Source organism: Saccopteryx bilineata, chromosome 4 (genome assembly GCF_036850765.1).
Source record: "Saccopteryx bilineata isolate mSacBil1 chromosome 4, mSacBil1_pri_phased_curated, whole genome shotgun sequence".
NCBI lineage: Eukaryota > Metazoa > Chordata > Mammalia > Chiroptera > Emballonuridae > Saccopteryx > Saccopteryx bilineata.
The window spans coordinates 57028794-57054408 of record NC_089493.1 but is presented as its reverse complement, the minus strand read 5'-3'; the positions used below and the strand labels follow the sequence as shown (position 1 = coordinate 57054408).

General features: G+C 50.5%; 1 protein-coding gene across 6 annotated transcripts in view; it reads left to right on the top strand.

Moving 5' to 3' along the window:
* TLN2 (talin 2) overlaps positions 1–25615 on the top strand; it is a 484588-nt gene that overhangs the window by 376261 nt on the left and 82712 nt on the right. For all 6 annotated transcript variants that reach the window (XM_066274650.1, XM_066274649.1, XM_066274645.1 and 3 more), the window contains 5 exons: positions 5096–5236; positions 5659–5840; positions 6940–7072; positions 10016–10117; positions 14473–14643. In XM_066274650.1, coding sequence (XP_066130747.1) covers positions 5096–5236; positions 5659–5840; positions 6940–7072; positions 10016–10117; positions 14473–14643 — 729 coding nt within the window. The remainder of the gene's footprint in view (positions 1–5095; positions 5237–5658; positions 5841–6939; positions 7073–10015; positions 10118–14472; positions 14644–25615) is intronic.

The window sequence follows — 25615 nt, the reverse complement described above, 5'->3', positions numbered from 1 at the left end:
GAAAGAGAGAGAGAAAGAGAGAGAGAGAGAGAGAGAGAGAGAAACCTGCGTATTTGAAAACAATAATGTAGTTTGAAAATGAAAAAAAAAAAAGCCGGTGCCCCAAGGATCCTGGTGGTGGCCCACCATAATGACCATCATCGTTCATGGTATTAGAAATTAATAGAGCTTACATTTTTTTTAATGTTGAGCTTGTGCAAAGCCTGTTCCAAGTGTTCTGTGTATGTTACTCATCCAGTCCACCCTGCGCTTGCCGTTCCATTTCAGACAGGATGCTGTGGCAGCAAGGGGGTTAAGTCACTTCCCCAAGGTGACCCGGCCAGTGAGCAACCCAGATCCCCTCTCTTTCCTTGTCCATTCCGCTCTCGCCCAGCCCCCGGGCCGTGCTGTTCAGACCTGCGTGGGAAGATTAACTTGTCTCACCCGCCCGGAAAGCGATACCCTGATGTGTCTACAGTGTGTGCATCGTGCACAGTGTGAGGGGGATGGGGAAGGACAGAAAGACTTGAAAGCAGTGACATCATTGTTGGTTGCTTGTATTATTAACTTATTTCAGTTAAACTTGTCTATTTTCTGATCATTAAAAAAAAAAGACTACTTTTAGATGGGTCAAAGGAGTTTAAAAAAAAGAAAGAGGCCTGACCTGTGGTGGCGCAGTGGATAAAGCGTCGACCTGGAAATGCTGAGGTCGCCGGTTCGAAACCCTGGGCTTGCCTGGTCAACGCACATATGGGAGTTGATGCTTCCAGCTCCTCCCCCCTGTCTCTCTCCTCTCTCTCTCTCTCTCTCTTTCTCTCTCCTCTCTAAAATGAATAAATAAAAATAAATTAAAAAAAAAAAAAAAAGAAATCATTCTTTAGAAACTCATGGAAACCTTTCTTTTCTGCCTCCTGCTTGGCTTTTAAGTCTTACTATCGCCTTTAAGATCTCATCTTCTTTTCAGATTCTCCTCAAGTGTCAGACCTTCTTTCCAATTACCTGTAGCAAATAAGCTCTTATGATGGCCTGAAGGACAGGCCTGTGCAGGACAGCAGAGAAGGGATGCAGGGTGGTTGTCCCATGAAGAAGATGAAGGCTCATCTCCTGGGAGCACCCTGGGAGTCAGTAGCAATGCACAAGGAACAGAAACAAATCTTTGCCTCTCAGCTTGCCTAAAATGTGCTTTTTATTCTGTTCCCATTGGGTGGCAGGGTTTGCTGGATACAATTAGCTTTGTTTTTAGTATACTAATAGGAGAAGGTAAAAGGCCGTCTCACTGTATGTAGCACACCATACCATATACTGAATAGACTTCCTGTTTTAAGGAATGGTTAAGAATCTGGTCAAATAGTAAAACAAATGAATATTTAATTCCCTAAATGCTTAAGACAGCTGCCTTTGTAACTGCTTTTTATTCTTAAGTTTTATGCTTCTGCATCCCTTTTCCCCTCTTTTAACCACAACAGTGTGCCCAAGCCTCAGTCCCAGCTGCCACACTCTCACAGTCACAGAGAAAGGTGCGGACGCCCGGGGAGGGACATGGGGAGTGAGGAGCGGTTGCCGCGCAGTGGGCTCTCGGTGCCCATTGTAGAAGGTGGGCCTCCAGGAACCTTCAGCCTCCACTGGTGGCGTTCTTTAAAATGCCAGAGCTAGGCTCAGGAGGAATAAATATCTTCACCCTGCTTCCTGCCCGGGCAAGTAGCAGCACACGGACTCCACCATGGCGGCCATCTTTCTGCTGGTCACCATAGTGTTGCCTGCTCTTCTTTCTTCAGTCAGCTCATTACCTAGTCTTGAGTCAGCTGTGTGGAATGGAACGTTATTGTAAGTGTTCAGTCACTCGGGTTTGGGTGCCAAGTAGAAGTTGTGCAACAACAGCTTTTGTTTTTCTGAGAAATTGGAGCGTGGCCTTGCCTCTTGCAGTGCAGTTGAAGCTCAGGGTTTTGTGATTAAGCATTTCCAGGTTCCAAGGACACCGGCCAGATCCAGCTGTCAATCTGTGTGACTTGTCTGTAAGTATTTGGGTGGGGGTGGGGGGTCATCCTCTGTTTGGATTGGTAAAGGAGGTTCAAAAAAAAACACAGAAGGAGAAAAGAACCTGTTGGGCTTCTCTGCTGCCTTCTCGTTGTTGCCTTTGTCTAAGGTTAGGAGGAGAGAAGGGAGCCAGGGGTCTTGGGTTCTGGCTGGAGGCATGACCTTGGCATAGCATGTCACTTTCTGGGTGTTAATTTTATCATCTGCAACATTGGGGATTTAAGATAAGCTTTCTTCTAACTCCCCAAATCATGAATATGTGATTCTGGTACTCATGCAGAAATTGTATCTCCCAGCTCTCTGTGAAATTCTACCCAGAGAAACGTTCGGAGGAGCTGGCCCAGGGGTCGAGCATGCTCTGTCCCAATGGGGCCTAAGTGCTTGGCTAAGGAAAGTCACCCTTTCGTTATTAGGGTTGACATGCTAACGTTCTGGGGCATGAAAACGGCCATCCCTGCTTCAGGTTTCTCCAGTGGGCTGTCAGAGGATTCAGTTCCCTGAGGGGGTTCAGCCATCCCCGGAGTGGGAGCGGCACTCCCACATGAAATAGCATCTCTGTACGCCGTCCTTCCTGTTGCTAAATGCTTCCTTTGGAGGAAATAGCTTTTCCTTTTTGAAAATGAAGAAAAGCAGGTGAGATTGCCTGGTGTTCTGTTCCATGTTATCCAGGGCCTTGTCCTGTAAAGAGCAATACACTACATTATGTGACTTTCAGGCTCGTGCTCAAAAAAAAAAATTTTTTTTTTCATTTATTGGTGCAGTTTATGGAAGTGTTCAATTAGAAAACCCTTTCTGCCCTGCCTGGATGACTCAGTTGGCTAGAGCATTGTCCCAATATGCAATGGTTGCTGGTTCAATCCCCAGTCAGGGCACATACTGGAGCGGACTGATGTTTCTGTGTGTGTGTGTCTCTCTCTGTCTCTGTTTCTCCCTCCCTTCCTCTCTCCATCTCTCCTCTCCGTCTGTCCCCCCTCTCCCTTCTTCTCTCTCTAAAATCAATATATTTCTTAAAAAATACTTGTAATATGAAGGAAGGGAGGGAAGAAGGGAGGGGAAAAGACAGAAGGAAAGAAAAGAAAAGAAAATCCTTCCTTAGGATTTTCCTCAGATAATCATCTTTTCATTTTGAGTAAGTCCAACTAAGGGTAGGTGACTTGATCAGATGCTGTCTTCCAAATGGGCCGAGAGGGTTGTGAGAAGGGGGTGGAGAGGTAAGCAGGAATGAGCAGCACTAAGGGGAGGCTTGGCTTCTTCCGTTTGGCTAGAAGCCACGTCATCCTACCCGGAGGGTGTGTGATTGGCCGCTGGTGGTGCCGGGACCCGAGTTCCTTTGACACCAAAGCCCACTCCTGCCATCTGCCTGCTTCACTGCAGGCTCCTGCTGTGTGGCGTGCGTGCGCGCGCGCGCGCACACACACACACACACACACCCGCCTCCCCCTGCATTCCCAAATTGCTCTGAAGCCTGATGGAGCCGGAGCTCAAGGAATCAATGTTAATAGCACAAGATTAGAGCACCAGGTTGACTTCCATGTTGCTGGTGCCTGGCACAGCAGAGGAGCCAAATCAGTGCTGACTGAGTACCTGAGTGGCAGTTGGAACTGAAGCCACATATGTATGTGAGTAGGGCATGAACTGAGGCAAGCCGTGTACAATATTAGCAAAGACAGTAAATTAGCCAAGTTTATGGGAATTCCTCTGAAAATGTTAGCTTAGCGGATATGTAATTATTATCCCAAGCTGCCAAGGCTTGATTGGAATTGAGTTGTTATTCAAAGATAGCTTTGAAACTGATGGTGCCTGCCTACTCCTGCCTTCTAAAAAACAGACACGTGCCCATCTCAGGTCCGGGTTGTTTCATAATGCTGGTGTCTCTGGGGTTTTGTTCACTAATCATGTGAATAGGCACTTCTATATTGCTTACAATGGTTAAATTAAAAGTTTAATTGGTCATTTATCAAGGAAATTTACATTCTTCTACAAACATAACTGCCTTCTCAATGTGGCCGTCCACTGGGAGGCAGGGATGTAATCACTGGGTCAACAGGCTCTTGGCTCCAACAGTCTTGTTCTTAAATAGGTGTATTCTGGGGCTGGGGACCCTCAAACCCAGGTGTTAGCCCTTTGTGAGGCAGCCTGGCATGGATCAGACCCTATTCCTGGATTCTCATTCATCGGGCCATCACTCAGCAATGTGACTGATCATTCAAAGCTATTGTGTTACCCATTGCTAATTTAAAAATGAAAAAAAGCTATTGAAGTATAAGATACATAGACAAAAAACACACAGATCACATGTGTGGAGCTCACACTGAAGACACCTGGGTCGCTCCAGTCAGATCAGAACACAGAACTTGGCCAGCCCCTAGAAATGCCCATGGGGCTCCTTCAGCTCTCCTGGCCCATCACCCTAAAGTAGCTTCACGAGTTTCTGGACTTTGCACACATGGCATCCTACAGTAGGTGCTCTTTAGTGTCTGGCCTCTTCAATTAAATATTATGTTTGTGAGACTTGTCCATATTGTACTTCTAGTCTCTTTCTTCCCACTGGATTCCATTTTGCTCATTTCAGAATGGCAACTATGCAAGCCCTTCCTCCGTCTGTCGTTCAGGGACATTAAGGTAAAACTTAGAAAAAGCTGAAAGTGCTGTACAATATAAAGTATTTTTATAGTTTGGAAGGGGATAGACTTAACCGGAGTGAAAATGGAGAGGACAAACCCAAGCATTATATTGTCAAAAGTGGGGGAGGGGGGGTCAGCCGCAAAGTTTGGCCGCCTGGCTCCGAGGGAGTGAAGAACAGGGACTTATTTGAATTTGTTTCTGCCTGAGAAAAGTTGCTGGTCTGTGAGGTCAGTTGTCCTGTGAGCCACACATTCAGTTTTATTTCTTATAATTGCTAACCAAGCCCCTCTGCTTGATGGCAGAGATCTCTCTAATTCATTCTTATGTGTTATTTACAAACTCACCGAACATTTTGTATCCCCACTAAACCACCATCTTTCGCTGGGAGGCAAGTGCTGTGGCCGGGAGTGACTTGTGCTGCTCAGTGGGGTAAAGGTTCCATGTTGTCTCCCACCAGGCCCTGGATGGGGATTTCTCTGAAGACAACCGCAACAAGTGCCGCATTGCCACCGCACCCTTGATCGAAGCCGTGGAGAACCTGACAGCATTCGCCTCCAACCCTGAGTTTGTCAGTGTGCCCGCCCAAATCAGCTCCGAGGTAGGGAGTCTTTGCAGCACAGGTAATATTGATGTCTTTGGCACTGGATGAGCACAAACAGTTAAGAACTCCAAAAGCTCTCTCCTTCAATATATAGGGCATTGTTGTTGTTAATGAAACTCAGTGTCTGTCTATCTTTTAAGAGGTAATGCCTTAGCTTTATATATTGAGAACACTCTCTAGACATAGGTTTGGAGCTGATTCTGGGCATGTGTCCCACTCAGAAATGATATTTAAGGAGCAAACGTGGACCCAGGTTCTCACTCTCAAGGCCCTGAGTGAGTCAGCCTTCCTGGTTCCCTATTCGCTTTGTCTCCTTCCAAAGGGCAAAGGTAGTGACCTGGTAAAGAACAAGACCTTCCAGGGCCCAAGTCATTTATTCTATGCACCCTGTTCTTAACCCTTCTGCTGTTTGGTTCCAGGGCTCCCAGGCACAGGAACCAATCCTGGTCTCGGCCAAGACCATGCTGGAGAGCTCGTCAAACCTCATCCGCACTGCACGTTCACTGGCCATCAACCCCAAAGACCCACCCACCTGGTCGGTGCTAGCCGGACATTCTCACACTGTGTCTGACTCCATCAAGAGTCTCATCACATCTATCAGGTTAGTTTCACCTCCAGAAGTTGTTTGGAACCTGCATCTGAACAGAGCAGGAGAGAAATACAAGCCCGTCAGGACTTGTATTTAATAGCAATGTGGTTTTATCGTTATCTTTTTCTTCCTCTCTTTGGAAGCAGTGGTAGAACTGGTCACAATAACAGTAAATTTATGTCAGATACTGTTCCAAGTATTTTACTTCCATTATCTCATTTGGAATATCACAACAACCTTGTAAGGTTGATACTTCCGTTGTCTCCATTTACTGATGAAAAAATTAAAGGAGAAAGGAGTAGGTAACATTCCCAAGGTCATCTCTAGGTCTGATGTCTCTAGTCCTAGTCTTTCTAACCCTTGTACCACATTGTCTATACCTAAGAACTAAGGCAGAGAGTACTGCCGTTTGGTTAGCAGAATTTGGGGTTACCTTATTTTGCCTATCAGACAATAAGAATATTCAAGGTCCCACAGTAACTCTGGGCATCTCTGACCTACTTGGTGATAGTAGGCACCTGAGAAAATATCCCCTAAATAGAACATTTCTAAAGTTGACTGAAGTTAATACTACACATCATGGAATGCACTCCTTTTTTTAGTTATATTTTGTTTTTCAATTACCTTTAAAATTCAGCACCATAGTTAACATTCTTAATGCCTTGCAAAGAAAATTCCACTATTCTAATTTCTACCATTATCCAGTACTGTGTGAATATTGTACAACATGGGGAGCATACTGTGGTTCCTCTGGAAATAGCACTGACTTGCTTTATTCTTTTTAAGTGAGAATTCTATGCGTAAGCCAGTGAACGGATAATTTAAGTCCACACTGTTTCGTGTGCTGTTGCCTGGCATCATCAGCCTGAGATGGAGGGCAGCACCGTAGCCTTCCCACCAGAAATACGTAGTGAACTCAGCTGTTAGATAAAGAAATGCATGGGCTCTGCAGGAAGGCATTGCCAAGCAGGTGTCGGGGATCGGCTCCTCAAATGAAGCAACTGAGTAGGGTGGAATAGAGGGGGGTTCCTGAATCACCAATGCAGGAGTAGGTCATAGGGCTTGAGCCCCAAGGAGCCCGTGTTTCACTCCCTCTCTCTGTTCCTTCCAGGGACAAGGCCCCTGGACAGAGGGAATGTGACTACTCCATCGATGGCATCAACCGGTGCATCCGGGACATCGAGCAGGCCTCGCTGGCAGCTGTCAGCCAGAGTCTGGCCACGAGGGATGACATCTCTGTGGAGGTACCCTGGGGCTCTGTGGCCGGCTCGGAAGCCTCTGGAAGTGCTAAAGAATCTCAGTATGAGGCTTTGGGGATGGGAGAATGGGACCGACATGTTTTTGATGGTGGGGATTCATCACTGAACCACCCTTCCCATGGAACCAACCTGGGAAGTTTTTGGATGAGGTGGGGCAAAGGCTCAGTAGAGAATGGGGGTTTGGTGAAGGAACACATATACTACTGGGGTTAAAATGTGGTTAAAGTTTGAAGAAAAATTAATGTCAGTTAAGACTATGTCAGTAAGGTGGAGTCACCATATTCACTTTAACTCATCAGCAGAGCAGACCTGAGCAGTACATTGTGAACTTTTTTTTTTTAGTGAGAGGAGGGAAGGCAGACAGACAGACTTCCGCATACACCCTGACCAGGATCCACTCAGCAAGCCCACTAGGGGGCGATGCTCTGCCCATCTAGAGCCCTTGCTCTGTTGCTCAGCAACTGAACCTTTTTTTTTTTTTAACACCTGAGGTGGAAGCCACGGAGCCATCCTCAGCACCTGAGGCCAACTTGCTCAAACGGAGCCATGGCTGCAGGAGGGAAAGAGAGAGAGTCAGAAGGGGAAAGGAAGGGGTGGAGGAAGCAGATGGGCACTTCTCCCATGTGCCCTGACCGGGAATCGAACCCAGGACTTCCACACACTGGGCTGATGCTCTACCACTGACCCAGGGCCACACTGTGAACATTTCTCTATTGTGTTTCATCAATGCACTTTTTGACTGATGGGCACATTTAGCATTAAACTTTGTATATTTGGTCCATTCAGAGATAATGGATTCATCCCTAAATTACTCAATATCTAGTATTTGGGGACCTTTTGCATTCTGTTATTAATTCAGAGTCACTTTGCCTTTTCTTGCCAGTTTTTCCAAAGTTGAGAATTGAATTTTCCTACTCTGATCCTTTGAGTTATATATTTTCAATTTCCTGTCCAAGGGCCTCTGAGTAATACTTCTTTCTCTTTGTGGAATGTGCCTGACACCCAAAAGGTGCCTAATAAATGTGGATGGTCTCTTTACTCATGTTTCTCTTTCTGCCACTAAATTCATCAACAGTGAACTTCGGCACTGTCTCTAAGGAGTAGGCCCAGAGTTGGCATTGTTTGTTTTTATTAATAGTACCGTTTCACCTCAGCTTGACACAACCACCCCCATTTCCAAGAAAAGAAGAAGTTATTCAAGTAGAATATGCATACAGAAGAGTATGCATATCAGAAGTGCACAGCTTCATGAATCATCACCAACTCAGCACACCCTTTAACTAGTGTCCTGGTCAGGAAGCAGAGATGTTCAAGTACCCGGAAGCCCCTTCACACCCCCCGGCTCTTACCCTCCCTCCCTGTGCGGGTCCTCTGCCTGCCTCCCTGGGAACACAGGCCTCTCCTTTAATGGTGTGTGCTCCCTACTCGCACCATGTTTTATTTAACAAGCCATCTGCACTCTTGACTGTAATCACATTATAAATGAAAAGATAAGTAATTAGCTAAATAAGACCCTTGAAAATTTGGAGGTTTTTCTCTACCCTCCTCCATCTCTTTCTCTCTCTCTCTCTCTTTTTTTCCTTTTTCCCCAGGACGTTGTTTTTAAGTTTGCATGTTAGGCTGCTCCTCTCGTTGACTAAACTCTGCTCAGAGCCCCAACGCCCACCCCAGCCCATACGCAGCATTGTTCAGTGGGAAAGTACTGAGCTCAATTCTGATAAGCAGGACATTGTCACCGTGTCAGGAATTGCACCCGTTCCACGCAGGTGTGCATAAACCTAAAAGGTCCCGTGTTATGTATTAAACCCTGACTCCAACTCTGTTGAGCGCAGCGCCTGGGAAGAGTCCTACAGAAGGATCTGATCTTCCCTGCTACTCGCTAACAACCTCCGTCTTTGATTTTCCCCACCCCCTCACACTCCAACAGCACCTCGCCCTGTCCCCTTAGAGCGGGAATTCGATTCTTTGAGATGGAGAGGTTAAACTATCTCTTAAACCTGAGAAGAAATGCCATGAGGATGCCACTTTCAGTAACTGTGCCCACATCACCAAGTGCAGTGACTGAGAGCCTGAGCCACTGGGCTCGGGGCATCCCCCCGTCATGTTCACAGTGCGGTACGTGAGAAATAGTCCCGCTTTCAGAGGCGGGTCTCACTGTTCTGTCACCCTCCTCTCTACTACCTGCTTAAGGCAGTGGTCCCCAACCTTTTTTGGGCCACGGACCGGTTTAATGTCAGAAAATATTTTCACGGACCGGCCTTTTAGGGTGGGACGGATAAATGTATCACATGACCAAGACAAGCGTCAAGAGTGAGTCTTAGACGGATGTAACAGGGAATCTGGTCATTTTTTTTTTTTAAAGAAAACATCGTTCAGACTTAAATATAAATAAAACGGAAACAATGTAAGTTATTGATTCTTTCTCTGTGGACCGGTACCGGTCCGCGGCCAGGGGTTGGGGACCACTGCCTTAAGGAGTTCTTGGTTCTGGAACACAACAACCTGTGGACCCTCAGACCCCGCCGTTAGCTCTCCCTGTTTGGACGAGTTGTCCTCCCTTCTTGGAAAGCCACGACTGACCCACATTTCCAGTAATTATGCTGAATAGCTCATTGTAAGGAGACCAGCAGCATCAGTTGTTACTGCGGTTGGCAGGAGTGAAAAGCCAGTAGGAATAGTGTACCTCGGGCCTACCTTACATCTCTCACGGGGGCAGCTGGGGTCGGGGGTGGAGGGGGCTTCTAGCCCAGGGGAGCTGAGGGCCCCTGGGAAGGGGCAGGTAGAGCAGCCGCTTCATGGTATGCCCGGGCATTTCAATGTCCATTTCTTATGACCTCCCTTGCCCTTCACAGGGGAGGTCTTTCTAAATCAGTGTGCCCACCTAGGGAACCATTGTGGGCGAACCTGACAGCTCTCTCTCCTCCCCAGGCCCTGCAGGAGCAGCTGACTTCCGTGGTCCAGGAAATCGGGCACCTCATCGATCCCATCGCCACAGCGGCTCGGGGAGAAGCAGCTCAGCTGGGGCATAAGGTAAGGCGCACCCCGCGGACCCTGCTGAGAATGCTCACGAGGGGCAGGTGTGTGTGTGTATGTGGGGGGGAGGTATTGATCTTGTTATTGTTCCCCAAATCCTGGTGCCAGCAGTTGTACCTGGGTCCGTGTTGGCTTAAATGACGGACACTTAACCCTCCACCTCCCCTGGCATCTTCTCCAAAAATGGCCACTTCAGCGTCTGTTTTCACCTGGTGCTGAGACAAAAACTACAGGGGACTTTCTTCCGGTTGGATCAGACTTTTCAGCCCATGAGGCAGTTGTAGTCTCATCTGTTGCTCTTGACCTTTGCTGAGATGAACTAGAAACTAGAGTTGATGTTTCTAGCCTGATGTCTACCACCGTTTGTCCCTGGCTGGCTGGCCTCATTCTCGTGTGTTTTAGGGGGTACATTGTCCTTCTGTGACCTCTAACATAGTGTCTGTTTTCACGCATGAGAAAGCAAAGCAAACTTGCAGGTTTTACTCGGGACAGTCGGAACCTCCCGTTCTGGCCGCCCTAGAGGGGCCTCACACCTGCTCGGCTGTGATGCTGCATAATGTCCGGCCTGTTTGGGGCTTGTTTTGTAAATCCTTCGAGGACAGCCAGCTTGTCAGGCAGCCTAGGCCTCAGTCGAGAGAGGGCAGAAATTGGGTTTTTAACAGCCTTGAAGGTTTTCTAGCACTTAACCAGGCAGCTGTCAGTATCAACGTGCATATCAAGAAATCCAGGAACCTGAATCTTCTCTACAGATATTGATTTGGGGAAAATCGATAGTCTTTTCTTTTTTAAATTACGGAAAAGCTTAAGGGCCTATTAAACGTGCTGCTGGTGATATAAGAAGAGGTTTTTGAAACTTAAAATGGTCAGTGTCTCTGCCTTTTTTGAGCATGGCCCATTTTCTCTGCTGAGTTCCTTTATAATAAGAAAGGGGCTTGTCCACCTGTGTGACGAGGTTTGCGAGGGTGGGGGCCGGCCTGGAGGCGGAGCCGCTGCTATGTGCACTGCGGGAAATGGTGTGGCAGGGAAGGCGGCTTTGTTTCAGCAGTTCCCTTTCATTCCAGTGGGGATTTCATAAGAAAGTATTTTTAGACTTCTAGGGTATCATCCTCGTGTCTGCAGATACGGTGTGAGTAAGGAAGATTCATTCTCTTGTTAGTGGGAGGCATCAAAAGAATAATATATTTGTGTCACCAGAGTTATAAATTTACTCCTGGCCCTTTGGCTGAACTGGTCTGACTTTCTAAAGGGAGCCCGAACCAAGGCAGCCACGGGGCCCTCCATCCAGAGGGGTCTCAGACTGAGCGGTGATACCCACATGGCTCCAGTCCTTCACCGCAGTGGTCAGGTGGGGTCCCAGATGGGCCTCAACACCACCCGGGGATGCTAAAGGCAAGTTCTCAGATCCCACCTGCGTCAGCATCCCCATAGCTGCTGTGACAGATTACTATAAACAGGGTGGCTTAAAACAACAGAAATTCAATCTCTCACAGTTCTGGAGGCCAGAAGTCCAAAAACAAGGTGTTGGCGGGACCAGACTCTATCTGGAGGCTCTAGCGGAGAAACTGTTCTTTGCCTCTCCCAGCCCCTGGTCGCCCCTGGTGTTCCCTGGCACTCCCTGGCACTCCTGGACTGTTTCATGCCTATTTCTCCCTTTGTCTCCTGCTCTTCTATTTGTCTTTTCTTATTCTCTCTCTCATGAGGGTGGTTGTTACTAGATTTAGGGCCCACTCTAGTAACCCAGGATGATTTCATTTTAAGAGCCTTACATATCTCTGCAAACACCCCTTTAGGTCACATTTGCAGGTTCCAGGGATTTGGACATGGACGTACATGCTCTTGGGGTCCCATTTAACCCTCTCTGCCACCTTAGGCCTAGAGAATCAACATCATGTACTCAATGCTCACAATTCTGTCATCTTAACTTCTGTGCTAGCCCAAGTGAGGCTGTTTCCTGTCCTGTCGTGCCTCTCAAAATAGATGGCATCAGCTCCCTAAATACTGGAGAAAGCACATCCTTTCAGAAATCTCTGCCCACTCTGTGTGAACAATAACGACACAACCTTTATTGAGTGCCTACTACATGGCAGGCGGTATGCTAAGTGGTGTTGTTGGGGTTTTTTTGTATCTTAATTTAATCCTCCTAACAATCTTACTGAGCTTGGCGCTGTTCTTAACCCTAGTTTTACAGAGGAAGAGAATGCAGTGCCCTGATAGGAGCCACTGTGCCCATGACTTCTCGCTAAGGAACTAGCAGGGAGGATTCAGGTGCAGGGGCTGTGAAGCTAGGGCCTGTGCTCCGTCCCTGGGGCATACTAACTTCCCGGGGAAGCCAGGTGCCAGCGTGGCTGTGGTTAACCCTCTCAGCACGCAGCAGCCCTGGCTTTTTACGGCTGCACTGATGAAATGTACTTTTAAAATAATAAAACTAATGCAGAAAAACACATGTAAGATTCTAATTCATTAAACAGTTTGATTCCCTCCTAACCCCTGACGACCCATCAGTGCACGGTTCCCCTTTGTGGGGACACCAGTGCCCTCCCTGGGGAAGACAATGAAATCCAGTACCAATGTGTAGGGCTGGGACCCGGGCTTTGCAGGCTGGGCCTTACACAAAGGTGTTCGGCTGAAGCAGTGGGGGCCAGAACCCAGCCGGGTTGTGTGTCTTGGCATCAGTCACGTCTGCCCAGAGGATGAAGAGCCCCTTGAGAATTCACCCAAAGCCCCAGAAGGGCCAGCAGCAGCCCTGCTCCAGTGCTTTGAGGCTTTTCTGTAAGATAACTGGAATAAGATTTAAAAAAAATTAAAGTATGATCATTGCTGGCTGACAGTTTTGTCTCACTGTTAGCTTTAATGGGCTTTAATATTTTGGGACCCCAGCTTTCCCCAGTGACTGCCCACCCCCACAAACTCCCACTCCCGGCTTTGTTTCTAACCCGTGACTGCTGCTGCTCCTGTGGAGTGGGCTTCCTGCCTACGTCCCCATCATACTCCTCCTCCCTCCGCAGGTGGAACAAGCATTAGGGGATTGCTGCCTGAAGGTTAGAGCTTAAACACACTTGATGGGAATCATTTAGCAATTAGCAATTGTCAGACAAAATGAGGAGCTGAATGGAAAACTCTAATCAGCGTCATTGTGTGTCATTGTGTGTTAGCCGAGCACGAATAGCTTGATACCTGAGGCAAATACAGCAAAACGTTAACACGCAATATTCCGGATGCCAGGTTGACAAGCATTGCTGGATTTTCCCGGGACTTTATTTTAAATACTTTAGAAAGCAACAAACAAATACCAAATAATAAGCTTTTAAAACCCAATATTACGACTTAGCAAGACCTGCAATAAAAATGAGAAGTGGCAGATGGTACAGTGGCGGTCAAGGGCCTGGGCTGTGCAGCGGGACACCTGGGTCCTATCTCAGCTCCACCTCCTGGCTGCACGAGGTTGAGCAGGTCCCTTCACCTGTCTAGCCTCCAAGTCTTCCTTTGTACCTGCCTCGCACATTTGCTGTGAAGATTAAGTGAGTTGCATGGTAAGCATTTAGCAGAATGGCTGATGTGCAAGATATACCCGGTAAATGTGGCGTGTGTGGCCCTGCAGCAGCCAGCTGGTGAGTTTTGGTGAGGTTGTCTGTGCCATATCTGGTGCTGCCCTGTGCCGTATCTGGTGACAGGGTTCTGCTAGAACAGTGGTTTGCTGTTGCGGCAGACTTTTTTATTCTTCTAGGTTCAGCTCGTCATAAACAGAACATCTAGGTTGATGTGAAATCATATTTGCTTATATTCCAAATCCACAGCTTGGTCAGAATGCTCAGGGCGGTGGGCCGTTGGATTGGCATCCTACAAGCTGGTGCCTTCCTTCCCTCTCGGTCGTCTTTTCTCATCTGCCCTGCTCCCCTGCCCCTCTCCTCTTTCTCTTCCTCTTCCTCTTCCTTCTTAGGCTTCGGCTCTTTCAAAAGCCTTTCTATTTGTGAAATTGAAATTAATATTTGCAAAATTCTCACTCCTAGCTCTGGATCTCAGGCAGGGTTTCTTAACATCTCTGCCATAATGAGAGACGAGACTGAGAGCTCCCCAGAGGATGTAAAACCCACGCAAGAGTTTATTAATAATCAGCAAGTACTTTCAAAAGTAACGTTGAGCAATGACTAAATGAATAAGGTCTAAGGATCTGTTGTATAATATGGTGACTGTAATTCATGATACTGAGTTGTATAATAGAAAAAATAAAGTTGAGCTGGTCTGCCTCGTTCTGAGTCCTCCCATCCCTGTTCCAGCCCCCTCCTCACCCATGGGGTCCCTAAAGGAGACACATGTATTTACGTGGTGTATCTGTGGCTTTTCTGTCTTGAAAGGTGACACAGCTGGCGAGCTACTTCGAGCCCTTGATCTTAGCTGCAGTTGGTGTTGCCTCCAAGATTCTGGACCATCAGCAGCAGATGACGGTGCTGGACCAGACCAAGACACTCGCCGAGTCCGCCCTGCAGATGTTGTACGCAGCCAAAGAAGGTGGAGGGAACCCCAAGGTACAGTGCAGGATGCTGGGGACTCCTGAGGACCCCTGACATCGCATCCTCTGTATGGCGGCCCTCTGGGAAACACCTCCAGTTCTTAGTTGGTGGCATTTGATTTCCCACTCAGAGGTGGAAAGTCATCTTCTATTGGCCTCCCAGGGATCTTTAAGAGGGAAAACAAGAAGTATACATATTTAATGCATTTTATAAGTTGTTTTTAAGACAGAATATGTAGGCAAGGCTCTTAGGGGAAGAAATACATATTATATGGTTCTTACAGGAACAAGAATCGTCGTACCTGTCGGCATCTGCTCGTTGTTGATACCCAGCTTCCACAAAGCAAGGCCGTGTTGTTTCCCAGTGAATGTCATTTCCATCCCTGGTGCTCAAGTTCAAACTGTGGTACAGTGTCACCACGGCACGGGCTGCTGTGGCCCCAGGGGCAGCAGTGTAATATGAAAGTTTTCCTTACCAATTTGCAGGTGGAACATTTTCCCAGTCTAATGTGTTACCCAGCTGCCGCAAGTGGCCAGAGATGACGTCAGCAGGTCATTTTCTCTCAGGCTCAGGGATGATAATTGTGCTGGAGTGATTGCTTTATTTATGAAACCGTTACACACTTTGAGTTTCCTTGGGGTTCGGATACCCAGATAGGAGGTTGGGGGGCTCCTTCTCCTGTTTGTACCTTCCAGCAGCTGCCTCCTCATGATCAATCTGATCCTAACAGGTACCCACCCCAACATTATAACTTGATGGGAACACTGGCTGGAAAGATTTGTGGAGCATACTTCCCTACAAGCTCCAGGAATCCATGTGTGCAATATATACTTTTTAATGTGTTCCATTATATCTGCAAGGTCTTCACATTGGTAGACTGGTACCGTGGAGAAGACTGGATTAAGAGAATTGCAAAAGAGTAACCTCATAGCTAACAGTTATTGAATCCTGACTCTCATCTATTATACCTTATATCCTCATCTTGTTTAATCGTCATAAACAGTCTACAGAGGAGGAAGGTTCGCATTGATAGATGTGGAAATGGAGACTGAGAGTACTTAGGAAAGTTGTCTGAGGTCACAAGGGGGGGTGTGGAGTTGGGACTGCGCCTGCACTGTCTGGATTCACAGGCCAACTCTGCCCAAAGCAAAGACTAGAGAGAGGTCCAGAAAAGCTGCAGGACAATGGGGACACTGGGCTGGTTAGCTTCGAAAAAAAGAAAATTGCCCAGTACATAAGCGTGGCTAGATGCATTCTTGGAGAAGGGGAGAGCATATACAAAGACATAGAGAAAGAGTTTTATTTATTTTTTTAATTTTTTGTTTTTTTTTAAATTTTTTTATTTTATTATTTATTCATTTTAAAGAGGAGGGAGGGAGGGAGGGAGGGAGAGAGAGAGAGAGAGAGGGAGAGAGAGAGAGAGAGAGACAGGGGGGAGGAGCTGGAAGCATCAACTCCCATATGTGCCTTGACCAGGCAAGCCCAGGGTTCTGAACCAGCGACCTCAGCATTCCCAGGTCGACACTCCATCCACTGCGCCACCACAGGTCAGGTGAGAGAGAGTTTTAAAAGAATTCTGAAAGCTTTAGAAAATATAGCATGCGCCTGACCAGGCAGTGGCACAGTGGGTAGAGTGTCGGACTGGGATGCGGAGGACCCAGGTTCGAGACCCCGAGATCGCCAGCTTGAGCACGGGCTCATCTAGTTTGAGCAAGGCTCACCAGCTTGGACCCAAGGTCGCTGGCTCGAGCAAGGGGTCACTCGGTCTGCTGAAGGCCCACGGTCAAGGCACATATATGAGAGCAATCAATGAACAACTAAGGTGTCGCAACGAAAAACTGATGATTGATGCTTCTCATCTCTCCATTCCTGTCTGTCTGCTGTCTGTTCCTATCTATCCCTCTCTATGACTCTCTCTTTGTCTCTGTAAAAAAAAAAGAAAAGAAAAAAGAAAGAAAATATAGCATGCACTCTGATGTATGTGGATTGTGCAGAGTGTGGGGGCAATGGGACAGGAGGGTAGACCGGGCTGTACTGTGGCAGCTTCCTCTTCCACGCAGATGAGTTTGGGCTTTGTTGTAAGCAGTGGGGAATGAATGACACAACCCATCCGTAGGTTAGGAACACCGTCCTGGTAGATGCATGAATAATGTCCTAGATGTGCACGTTCTTTATTCACTTTTTCATTCTTGTATCTAGCATCTGTTAAGGACCAAATTTCGGGAATGCTAAAAAACACTAAAAATAGCCACTACCCTCACGTTGTTCTAAATCTTCTGAAAAAGAGAAGTCTAGCTGCTGACACCATGGGGTAGAGCAGCAAGAACAGGAACGCCCTTTGACTGGGAAGTTAGTTGATAGGTGCCTCAAAGCCAGGCCAGCCCCTTTGCACCCTCCCCACACTGGAGGAGCTAGGTCCCTGAGCTGGGTCCTTTCAGGACCCAGCTCAGGGTTGGCTTTTCTCCGGGGCTGTTTATGCCCTGTCTCCACCCCTGCTGGAGGCGTTCATTCTCAGCAGAGTAATTCAAATTAGGTGTTTTCTGGGTCTTTAAGATATTAGCACATCTGCTTGGACTGCAAGCTCAGAACGCCACATGAAATTCTGTTTTATACCAAGGAACCTCGTGTTTGAGAGCATTTATAGTCAGCACTGTGCGCTTTGCAATGAGATCTGCTTGGAAATGGTGGCTGGAGACCAGTGAGGAATAGTTCTCAGTGAATGGCCTGAAGCCTAGGATGATAAACTAAGATGAGTAAGCGTAAGGCGGGTGTTTATGTCTGTCCCCTCAATGTTATCATTCAGTCTGTGCTCTGTCTGCAAACCTGGACAGGCTTGTCACAGAAGACACCTGGGACACTACAGGTTAGCTCTTAGGCCCTTTCCTAAAACGCCTGATGTATACTTAATTACCTTGGGTGCCATTCTCTGGGCAGATATTTACTAAGTGTTGTTTGCTATGTGTTAGGTGATGTGTGTGTATGTATATGTCTGTGTTATATATTTATGTGTGTATGTATGTTAGATGTCTATGTATGTGTATGTTCCTGTTTACAGAGGAAATGTGGTTAAACCGTTATCAATAGCTTTGATTTGGTGAAAAATAGCACCGGCTTTGGGACCTGACATAATTGGATTCAAATCCCAGCTTTGCCTCTTGCTAGCGAATTACTTCATTTCTTTGTTTCTTCATCTAAACAATGGGGTTAATAATGAATGTCTCTCTAGGGAAATTATAGAGCTTGAGATAATGCACCTGACACGTGTTTTTTTTTAAAAAAGTGTCTGCTCCAGAGTCTTGCTGTTAATGAATCATGTGATTGCACAGTGTTACTGTATAACTGCTCCCTCAGCCCCACCCCACCCCCACCTCACTGAGCCTCTGCTGCACTCACCCCTACCCCACCCCCACCCCCACCCCCCCCCACCTCACTGAGCCTCTGCTGTACTCACCCCTACCCCCCCACCCACCTCCACCCACCTCACTGAGCCTCTGCTGCACTCACCTCTACCCCACCAGGTTCCCTCCTAGGTTCCCCTGGAGGGGCCCCTCCAGCTCTGCCTCCAGAACTCAGCCATTACACTGTCTGTCCATTGTTGGGTAGACCCTTTCCAATTACCAGTGTTCTTCCCCCTCTACCAAAGTTGAGATCTGCCCCCGGCAGCATTCTCCCATTTTCCTAACTCCTGTGATGTCTGTGCCTGCTACAGAGGCCTTTGTAGTTGAAGCGCTGTAATGAGGAAATCATTAGAAGTAGACCAGGCACGTTTCCAAAAAAGAGTAACAAAGTCTGAGTTTTATCTTGTGTTGTGCCATGAGGAGTAGGGACAAGGAGCCCCTCCAGAGTCTAAAGCAGGGGTCCCCAAACTACGGCCCGCAGGCCGCATGCGGCCCCCTGAGGCCATTTATCCGGCCCCGCCGCACTTCCAGAAGGAGCACCTCTTTCATTGGTGGTCAGTGAGAGGAGCATAGTTCCCATTGAAATACTGGTCAGTTTGTTGATTTAAATTTACTTGTTCTTTATTTTAAATATTGTATTTGTTCCTGTTTTGTTTTTCTTTTACTTTAAAATATGTGCAGTGTGCATAGGGATTTGTTCATAGTTTTTTTTTATAGTCTGGCCCTCCAATGATCTGAGGAACAGTGAACTGGCCCCCTGTGTAAAAAGTTTGGGGACCCCTGGTCTAAAGTAACAAACTCACTGCTGAACCTGCTGATTCCACTTTCCAGATCACTGCTGGTTGGTTAAGCACGCCTTAATTGAGAGCACACTGTGTCTTCGGGCATCTGAAACTAGCATTCTCAGCCAGCCCGTGTGTGTGATCTGGACTGGCTGTGGCATCAGGAAGAGGTCTGCCCTTGGACCTAGAGGAACCTGTCCCGGGTGAGGCCTGAGCCGGGTGAGGTCGGAGGAGGCTTTGCAGAAGTGGACTCTGAGGAGCTGTAAAACGCAAACGTGCAGAGTGAAGGGAAGCAGGCCTTCTAGAGAGTTCCTCAGCACAAGCAAGATGGGACAATGATTCATTTCCGGGATAGGCAAGGGCAAGGATGTGTTTTTGTAGGTTTTGGTGCTTCGATGTGGAGAAAGTACCCTTTACGTTTTCTGGAGATTTCAGAGAGCAGTTTTGTGACTTCCTGCTGCTGCCCCAGCATGTGCCTCTGATACCTTCCGAAGGCCGTATGGGCGAGCAGATATTGAGCAGGCAGCTTTCCCCTCTCCCCCGAAAGTGCACAGTTGACCCTGGGACTTTCGTTGAGGGGGTGACCCCTTGCAGTCAAATCCATGTATAACTTTTGACTTCCCAAAAACTTTACTAAAAGCCTACTTGTTGACCAGAAGACTTATCAATAACATAAACAGTCAGTTGGCTGATGTTTTATATGTTATCTGTATTACATACTATATTCTTATAGTACGGTAAGCTAGAAAAAATAAAATGTTAAGAAAATCATAAGGGCCTGACCGGTGGTGGTGTAGTGAATAGAGCATCAACTTGGAACACTGACATCCTGGGTTCAAAACCCCAAGATTGCTGGCTTGAGCTTGAGATCACTGGCTTGGCTTGAGTCCCCCAGACAAGGCACATATGAGAAGCAATCAATGAACAACTAAAGGGAAGCAACTATGAGTTGATACTTCTCATTGCTCTCCTCTCTCCCTTCCTGTCTCTCGCTCTCTCAAAAAATAAATTAAAGAAAGAGAAAATACATTTATTATACTTATTGAGAACAATCCACGTGTAAGTGGACCCACACAGTTCAAACCCATGTTGTTCAAGAAACAACTGTACTTTATTATGAATGTATAGATTTGCTGGCATTTTTGTGCCACTAAGAGTTATCCCATTGTGTGTGAGATTTAGAGAAATACACACCTTCCGTCTTACCTTCGGTAGAACCCAGCATGCATCTGTATGACTTGTTTTCTCTGGAGGGTGATATACTGGAGACAGCGCCTTTCAGACTTCCAGCATGAGAGTAAAGCCATCTGCACGTTTTGTGCTTTACCTCCGGTGTGCCGTGAAATCAGCAGTCAGCCTACATCACCAGTTGACTCCTTTGCACCCCTGAGAGAGAGAGCTGTTCATCCTGACACAGTTGCCTCAAGGATAACCGTTGTGACCTGAATATTTCACAGCTCATCTTGTCGTGTTGTGAACTGTTCTGGGTTCCCATGGCTTTTTGATTCTGCAGACAGGGCCTATTCCTGTGAGTCACACAGCCTCTTCTTAGAATTGTCTTTCATTTAATCACTCAAAAGAGTTATCATTTACCATCTCTCCCTGGCTCTCTTACCTTCTCACCTACCTAAGTAAAGGTGCGATTTCTTGGGCTTTTTGTAGGATCACCTCTGCCTGAGGAGTGTCGTGGCAGCCATGGCCACTGCCTGGGTGGACCCAGTGCCCGGGTGCAGTGTGACTCTGACACTAAATCAGATTAGATCAGATTTCCCAGGTTAAGGGCACAGGTCCCCACCAGACATAGCCACAGCTCCAGGGTTCTCAGGCCACCCTCACACTGACCAACTGGCTGCACATTCAGGAGTTCTCATTGTCCTTTAGGTTCTATAATTTATTAGAATGATACCAGGAACTCAGGAAATCACTCTACTTACAACTATAGTTCTGTTATAAAGGATAGGAACCAGCCGACAGAAGAGACAAAGAAGATGAGAATGGGGGGGGGGGGTGTCTCAGACATGAGGCTTCCCTGTCCTGAGGATGTCACCTTCCCAGAATATTGATATGCTTCACAACCAACCAGGGAAGCTCGTTCTGTCTTCACTGTCCAGAGTTTTTATTGGGATTTTGTTACATAGACTTGATGGATTAAGTTCAGTCATATGATCAATGACTCCATCTCAAGCCCTCTCATGTCCCTAGAGGTGAGACAGAAATCAGGCTAATATTATGTTGCTTAATGCCCCCAACGCTCTCATCACATTCTTTCCAGCACGACCAGCTGCAATCTTAAAATTACCTAGGAGCCACCATGAGTCGCCTTGTTAGCATCAACTGGATCCTCCTTTCACCCAGAAAGTGCTACGGGCTTAGAGGCTTCCTCCAGGAACCTAGAACAAAGATCTGCCAAACAGTTTACCATTCAATACCAGGGTCAGGGCTCATCTGATGGCAAGCTACCAGGGGTTAGAAGGCATGCAGGCTGGGCCCTGGGGTGCTCTAAGGAACTAATGGGGAAACTGTGAATTGGCAACAGTTTCATGGGCGAGTGTGGAGCCCGCACTGGCAGAGAGAGCTGAGAGAGGCAGGGCCAGGTTGATGCTGAATGGCAGAGGAGGGCACTGAGCGAAGGCGGCCAGCTTCTAGGTGTAGTGGCAGGTCCTGAGGCCCCTTGCCTTTGCCATGTGGCACCTGGTGGCTTTACCTTGTTTAAAAGCCTCTTATTTGTGGGAACAGGCTGGAACCTTTCTCTTGGAGATGGCATGTTCCCTACACGGAGGTTTATTTCTTCAGTAGCACTGACGTGTTTGATCTTATCGGGCCATATGCTCATTTTCCTTTTGACCAGTGACGTGTAAATTCAGCAGATGGGCAGCTGGTCAGTAGCAGTTGCCATCCACCAGGTCTCTAAGCTCTGGTGCGTAAGCTCCCATTTTCAGGGTGTGACTGTCAGAGGGTTCCCTGGCAGGATGTCAGCAATTCCCACCTGCCAGTGCGCTGTGATGGTTCGAGGAGGTGAGCACAGCAGCAGCGGGCCCAGTGCCTGACACCGAGAGGTTCCTCTTAAACACTGGTGGCTGTCTTTGCCATCGTGGCTCTTACGTGGTTTGACATTTATTGTTGTTCTTGGTTCCCCCTCTGTAAAATGCTAAAATGCCTGACCCCAGATAAAAGGACATACATTTTAAAACTGGTACTAAAGTCATGTGGGGCCTACACATTGACTAAAATACACTAGAGCCCTTGGCATCATGCCAGCGTCTCACAAGAACGTGGTCAGGTGCTTGGACCAGTCAGAAGAGCTAGGGTCTGTCATCACAGCCTGAGTGAGGCTAGTTGGTGACTCAGCCGGTCCTTTCTGACCTCCCCCAAGCCCCGTCTCTGCCCTCGGCCCTGCCACCCACGCCTGTTCCACAGCACACAGACAGATGCCTTCGTTTATTTCTAAATGAGCCTCTCCAGAGGACAACTCTGTGCCAACAGCCAGTGAAGCTTATCCTTGTAAAAATTTCTCTGAAAATAAAATTGTCTCACCAGTCAGTTGCTTAGCCCCACCTGGTGACTTCATCAGGCCCCTCGTTTCCAGTGAACGTTGTTCTTCCGATGAGAAGCAGAGCGGATTGCCTGCAGGAAGCACACGGTCTCGCTGGAGAGTCCAGAGGGAGCAGGTGAGACAGCGGGAGGCGTGCAGGAGCTGGGCCAGGCTCTTTACACGCGGTGCTTCACCTCGCCTCGCCCCGGACGTTCCTCCTCACTCCGCGTCCCTCCTCACCCCGGGCGTTCCTCCTCACTCCGGGCGTCCCTCCTCACCCCGGGCGTCCCTCCTCACCCCGGGCGTTCCTCCTCACTCCGGGCGTCCCTCCTCACCCCGGGCGTTCCTCCTCACTCCGCGTCCCTCCTCACTCCGCGTCCCTCCTCACCCCGGGCGTTCCTCCTCACTCCGCGTCCCTCCTCACTCCGCGTCCCTCCTCACCCCGGGCGTTCCTCCTCACTCCGCGTCCCTCCTCACCCCGGGCGTCCCTCCTCACCCCGGGCGTTCCTCCTCACTCCGCGTCCCTCCTCACTCCGCGTCCCTCCTCACTCCGGGCGTCCCTCCTCACTCCGCGTCCCTCCTCACCCCGGGCGTTCCTCCTCACCCCGGGCGTTCCTCCTCACTCCGCGTCCCTCCTCACCCCGGGCGTTCCTCCTCACTCCGGGCGTTCCTCCTCACTCCGGGCGTCCCTCCTCACCCCGGGCGTTCCTCCTCACTCCGCGTCCCTCCTCACTCCGCGTCCCTCCTCACCCCGGGCGTTCCTCCTCACTCCGCGTCCCTCCTCACCCCGGGCGTTCCTCCTCACCCCGGGCGTTCCTCCTCACTCCGCGTCCCTCCTCACCCCGGGCGTTCCTCCTCACTCCGGGCGTTCCTCCTCACTCCGGGCGTCCCTCCTCACTCCGGGCGTCCCTCCTCACTCCGGGCGTCCCTCCTCACTCCGCGTCCCTCCTCACTCCGCGTCCCTCCTCACCCCGGGCGTCCCTCCTCACTCCGCGTCCCTCCTCACCCCGGGCGTTCCTCCTCACCCCGGGCGTTCCTCCTCACTCCGCGTCCCTCCTCACCCCGGGCGTTCCTCCTCACTCCGGGCGTTCCTCCTCACTCCGGGCGTCCCTCCTCACCCCGGGCGTCCCTCCTCACTCTGGGCGTCCCTCCTCACTCCGCGTCCCTCCTCACTCCGCGTCCCTCCTCACCCCGGGCGTTCCTCCTCACTCCGCGTCCCTCCTCACCCCGGGCGTCCCTCCTCACCCCGGGCGTTCCTCCTCACTCCGCGTCCCTCCTCACCCCGGGCGTTCCTCCTCACTCCGCGTCCCTCCTCACCCCGGGCGTCCCTCCTCACTCCGGGCGTCCCTCCTCACTCCGGGCGTCCCTCCTCACCCCGGGCGTCCCTCCTCACCCCGGGCGTCCCTCCTCACCCCGGGCGTCCCTCCTCACTCCGCGTCCCTCCTCACTCCGCGTCCCTCCTCACCCCGGGCGTTCCTCCTCACTCCGCGTCCCTCCTCACTCCGGGCGTTCCTCCTCACTCCGCGTCCCTCCTCACCCCGGGCGTTCCTCCTCACTCCGCGTCCCTCCTCACTCCGCGTTCCCTCCTCACTCCGCGTTCCCTCCTCACTCCGGGCGTCCCTCCTCACTCCAGGCGTCCCTCCTCACTCCGCGTTCCTCCTGCGTTCCTCCTCACTCCGGGCGTCCCTCCTCACTCCAGGCGTCCCTCCTGCGTTCCTCCTCACTCTGGGCTTCCCTCCTCACTCCGGGCGTTCCAACTCACTCCGCGTCCCCTCCTCACCCCGCGCGTCCCTCCTCACCCCGCGCGTCCCTCCTCACCCCGGGCGTCCCTCCTCACCCCGCGCGTCCCTCCTCACTCCGCGTCCCCTCCTCACTCCGCGGGTTCCTCCTCACCCTGGGCGTCCCTCCTCACTCCGCGTCCCCTCCTCACTCCGCGTCCCCTCCTCACTCCGCCGGTTCCTCCTCACTCTGGACGTCCCTCCTCACTCCGCGTTCCTCCTGCGTTCCTCCTCACTCCGCGCGTCCCTCCTCACTCCGGGCGTCCCTCCTCACTCTGCGCGTCCCTCCTCACTCCGGGCGTCCCTCCTCACCCCGGGCGTCCCTCCTCACCCCGGGCGTCCCTCCTCACTCCGCGTTCCTCCTGCGTTCCTCCTCACTCCGCGCGTTCCTCCTCACTCCGCGTCCCTCCTCACTCCGCGTTCCCTCCTCACTCCACGTTCCCTCCTCACTCCAGGCGTCCCTCCTCACTCCAGGCGTCCCTCCTCACTCCGCGTTCCTCCTGCGTTCCTCCTCACTCCGGGCGTCCCTCCTCACTCCAGGCGTCCCTCCTGCGTTCCTCCTCACTCTGGGCTTCCCTCCTCACTCCGGGCGTTCCAACTCACTCCGCGTCCCCTCCTCACCCCGCGCGTCCCTCCTCACCCCGGGCGTCCCTCCTCACCCCGCGCGTCCCTCCTCACTCCGCGTCCCCTCCTCACTCCGCAGGTTCCTCCTCACTCTGGACGTCCCTCCTCACTCCGCGTTCCTCCTGCGTTCCTCCTCACTCCGCGCGTCCCTCCTCACTCCGGGCGTCCCTCCTCCGCGTCCCTCCTCACTCCGGGCGTCCCTCCTCACTCCGGGCGTCCCTCCTCACCCCGGGCGTCCCTCCTCACCCCGGGCGTCCCTCCTCACTCCGCGTTCCTCCTGCGTTCCTCCTCACTCCGCGCGTCCCTCCTCACTCCGGGCGTCCCTCCTCACTCCGCGCGTCCCTCCTCACCCCGGGCGTCCCTCCTCACTCCGCGCGTCCCTCCTCACCCCGGGCGTCCCTCCTCACTCCGGGCGTCCCTCCTCACTCCGCGTTCCTACTGCGTCCCTCCTCACCCCGGGCGTCCCTCCTCACCCCGGGCGTCCCTCCTCACTCCGCGTTCCTACTGCGTCCCTCCTCACCCCGGGCGTCCCTCCTCACTCCGGGCGTCCCTCCTCACCCCGGGCGTCCCTCCTCACTCCGCGTTCCTCCTGCGTTCCTCCTCACTCCGCGCGTCCCTCCTCACTCCGGGCGTCCCTCCTCACTCCGCGCGTCCCTCCTCACCCCGGGCGTCCCTCCTCACTCTGGGCGTCCCTCCTCACCCCGGGCGTCCCTCCTCACCCCGGGCGTCCCTCCTCACTCCGCGTTCCTCCTGCGTTCCTCCTCACCCCGGGCGTCCCTCCTCACTCCGCGTTCCTACTGCGTCCCTCCTCACCCCGGGCGTCCCTCCTCACCCCGGGCGTCCCTCCTCACTCCGGGCGTTCCTCCTCACTCC